Source organism: Micropterus dolomieu, linkage group LG17, assembly GCF_021292245.1.
Source record: "Micropterus dolomieu isolate WLL.071019.BEF.003 ecotype Adirondacks linkage group LG17, ASM2129224v1, whole genome shotgun sequence".
NCBI classification, from domain to species: Eukaryota; Metazoa; Chordata; class Actinopteri; order Centrarchiformes; family Centrarchidae; genus Micropterus; species Micropterus dolomieu.
In genome coordinates this window covers 30136209-30139598 of record NC_060166.1, presented here as the reverse complement: position 1 = coordinate 30139598, position 3390 = coordinate 30136209, and the positions used below count along the sequence as shown (strand labels likewise).

Here is a 3390-nt window from a genome sequence, read left to right as displayed (position 1 = left end):
GCTTCTGTAAATAGCATCATAGAGTACGGTCTAGACCTGCTCTTTTATGAAAAGCGCTGTGAGATAACTGTTGTTGTGATTTGGCGCTATATAAATAAAATTGAATTGAATTGAATAATAGCAGCCATATATTAATATTCTGTATTGATATATATAAGTGAAATTAAATTTTATTTGAAATTATTTGAAGTGTCATTGTGACTTTTTTCAATACTGTCTCAATGACAATTATTAAATTGTTGTAAAATAAATCAAATTTAAAAAGTATTCCACATTCCACATTTTCAGTATGTTTAAAGGAAATATTAAATTCACTGCTGTCTTCATTCACTGTATTGCCTTTGCATGTATTTGAAATTAATACAACACAGACGATACTATCAGGAAAATAAAATAGTTTGAAGTTTCAAAAGTATATTTATTTTATTTTAGTAATCATTTTATTGTAGACCTTTGGTGCTTGACTTTTTCTGGGAGAAGTCACCTAGATTCTTGAAGAGTGGGGCTGGCAGATGGAAATTTGCTTTTTCCATCCAAAATCTATATTGCCAGTTTATTGGTATAACTCAAACTGAAGATCTATTAAAAGATACAGACAGGTGGTTTTGTTGTGTGACTGAAGGCTAAAACCAAGAAGGTATAACGCATGTATACTTGTCGGACATTAACATAATAAAAATCAATCTGAAAATAAACATGCATGTATTACCACTGCTATCAAGCACAAAAAGGCTTGCTCACACTATTATCATACCTGCAATCATGTCATCCACTGAGCTCATTTTGAGCAGCACCTGCTGGATGAGGCCCACCTCAGTGCTTGTTTGCAGGTTTCGAACACTTTTTCGAAGGATGGCGGTGAACATGCTCCAGATTTCAGCCTGGCAGGTGACGTCACAGTGCTCCAACAGCTCCACCATGCAGCCAATGCTTTCCGCATCCTGGATAATGAAGTTTGTCTCCAGATCAAACTCACCTCCCACCAACTGCAGAATAAAATGGGACAGATGCAAGAAAAGACTGGATTTTTATGCCTTTAAAATGCATTAGATTATGTGTGTGACCCAGCTTTCCACCCTATTCTTGATCAGGTTTCTTCTCTGAGGGCAAATTAACCAAGAAGACCCTTTCACATATTTTCCAGGTCACTACTCTGATGGTAAAGGCCTGGCCAGCACTGGAAGAAGAACGTGGAGACTTCTTTCCTTCTAAATGCTTTTGATCAGAATTTAAGCAACCATGAAAATAAAATAGCCTGGCATTTAATGAAAAGGGGAGGGGAAGGGAGTCCCTATGGCTCTTCTGCCGCTTTTGAGTCACAAATGATAATCACTATTAAGAAAGTACATAAAAACAATCAATAATGCAGTTCTTCAAGTTCAACAAGCATGAAATTAGCCTTCTAAAGAAGTGCATGGTATATATGGACAGCAGTGACAACAACTTGCTGGTGGGCATCAAAGCAAGCAGGTGGAAAATGGGCCTAGACACCCACTGCACATTATTGTGATTGACAGGTAATAGGTAGGTGAGATCAAAAGCAGCCCAATGTAGTGGAGAGAGACTAGTCCATGGAGGTATAAATCAAGCCTCCCCTCAATCATCATCAGATTTTGATGCAATTACATTACAATGATGTGTGTCACTGGACCGCTCTGACTTTAAGATAGGAGAGACAGTCTTTCCTCAGAATGCAGTTACAGAATGCACAGATAAAAATTAAGTAAAACTCCACAAAAGCTAAGTGTTTTTTTCTCTCTCAGGTACAACACACATCAATGTGTGTAAAAAAAAAAAAAAAGAAAAGAAAAGTGCAGGTGAAAAGTGAGATTTATGGGAAATTATGAACTTTAAAAATAACTAACAATAACAGGAATTTCACAGCTTGAAAACTCTTGGGGTGGGGGTAATATGCACTCGGAGGTAGCTCAGTGGCCAAAGTGTGGAGACGCAGAGCAAACTGTAACATGTCTATCCTCTAAATATAGTCACTATGTTAACTGGCATGGAAAATTAACTGGTTTAAAGCTCTTTATCGGTATCCAGACAAACCTCAATGCCAGCCTTCCCACTCCTCCTACCACTGCCTAATGCCACCATGCATGTCCTGCTGCAGACAGCCAAACACAGACTCCAAACACAATACAGGAATATTTTGCTGCTTCATCCTTCTGTCAGGTAAAAAAAAAAAAAAAAAAAGCTGATCTGTTGGCCAAGTCTAATCAGTTAGTGAATATTTGGTACCAAAAACAATGATCCTGCTGAAAAGATCATGTCAGCTATACAAAATATTATTTACATAGACATATTGGGCAAATCACACATATACTACTAAATACTACTAAAGTTCACTAACACATTTCATCACAACTGCTAAAGTGAATGTGGGGCAAACATACTTATAACTATCATATAATGCATGTGGCTACACTTATTTAAGTAATTAATTACAAACATTCACATGAAACACAATCAAACATACTTGGCATTATACTAACTATATAAAATATTGTTGAGGACAAAAACCGCACCTGAATTAACAGTGAAAACAATGTTTTTACTTACTTATTCCAACTGCCAATGTGTTTATTGTTCTTACTTTGTGGCCTAAAGAAAACCAATATATCAGCTATTAAGAAGAGAGATCCAGATGCTGTCAAAGGTTGTTTGTCTAAAAGTAAGTTATTATTATCAGACAAAAGGCTCTCCTGATGCAGTCATCATGACGCACATCACCCAATATTACATGCAAGTAGGGGTTAAGAGCCATGATGTCTAGACTAAACCTAATCATTCTTCAATGCTATTGCCATTAATCATACTATTCACAGGCACTGCACAATCCTGAGAAGTGGTGTAATTGCAGATTCAGATCCCCAGAATAATTTTCACCCATTATAAAACAAGAGGTAAATAAAGACATGAAATCACTGATTACACACTTAACATGTGGAGAGCAGAGCTTTTCTGAGCCATACAAAAATTCTAAAACGTTAAATCAGTACAGAGTTTAAATACTACTTAAGTTCAGTAATGTACTGGGGCAAACTGCTGCAACCATTTTCCATACTGCAATAACATAATAGCTAAATTGTAAAAACAACCTGTAAACTAAAGTTCATCATGCTCCACCAGCACATCCCATAACAGTTAAATGAAGTATAACAACATGCAGCTATAAAATGTTTGGGACAGTCATGGTGAAGTGGTTAAGATATCATTTACATATAATACACTGCACAAAAAAATAAAGGGAACACTTAAACAACACAATGTAACTCCAAGTCAATCACACTCCTGTGAAATCAAACTGTCCACTTAGGAAGCAACACTGATTGACAATCAATTTCACATACTGTTGTGCAAATGGAATAGACAACAGGTGGAAAT

The 3390-nt window shown here is 36.4% G+C and overlaps 1 protein-coding gene across 9 annotated transcripts in view; it reads right to left on the bottom strand.

Annotated features, from left to right (window-relative positions):
* Window positions 1-3390, bottom strand: part of nbeab (neurobeachin b) — a 272282-nt gene that overhangs the window by 163398 nt on the left and 105494 nt on the right. For all 9 annotated transcript variants that reach the window (XM_046073190.1, XM_046073191.1, XM_046073197.1 and 6 more), the window contains one exon: window positions 755-986. In XM_046073190.1, the coding sequence (XP_045929146.1) occupies window positions 755-986 (232 nt within the window). The remainder of the gene's footprint in view (window positions 1-754; window positions 987-3390) is intronic.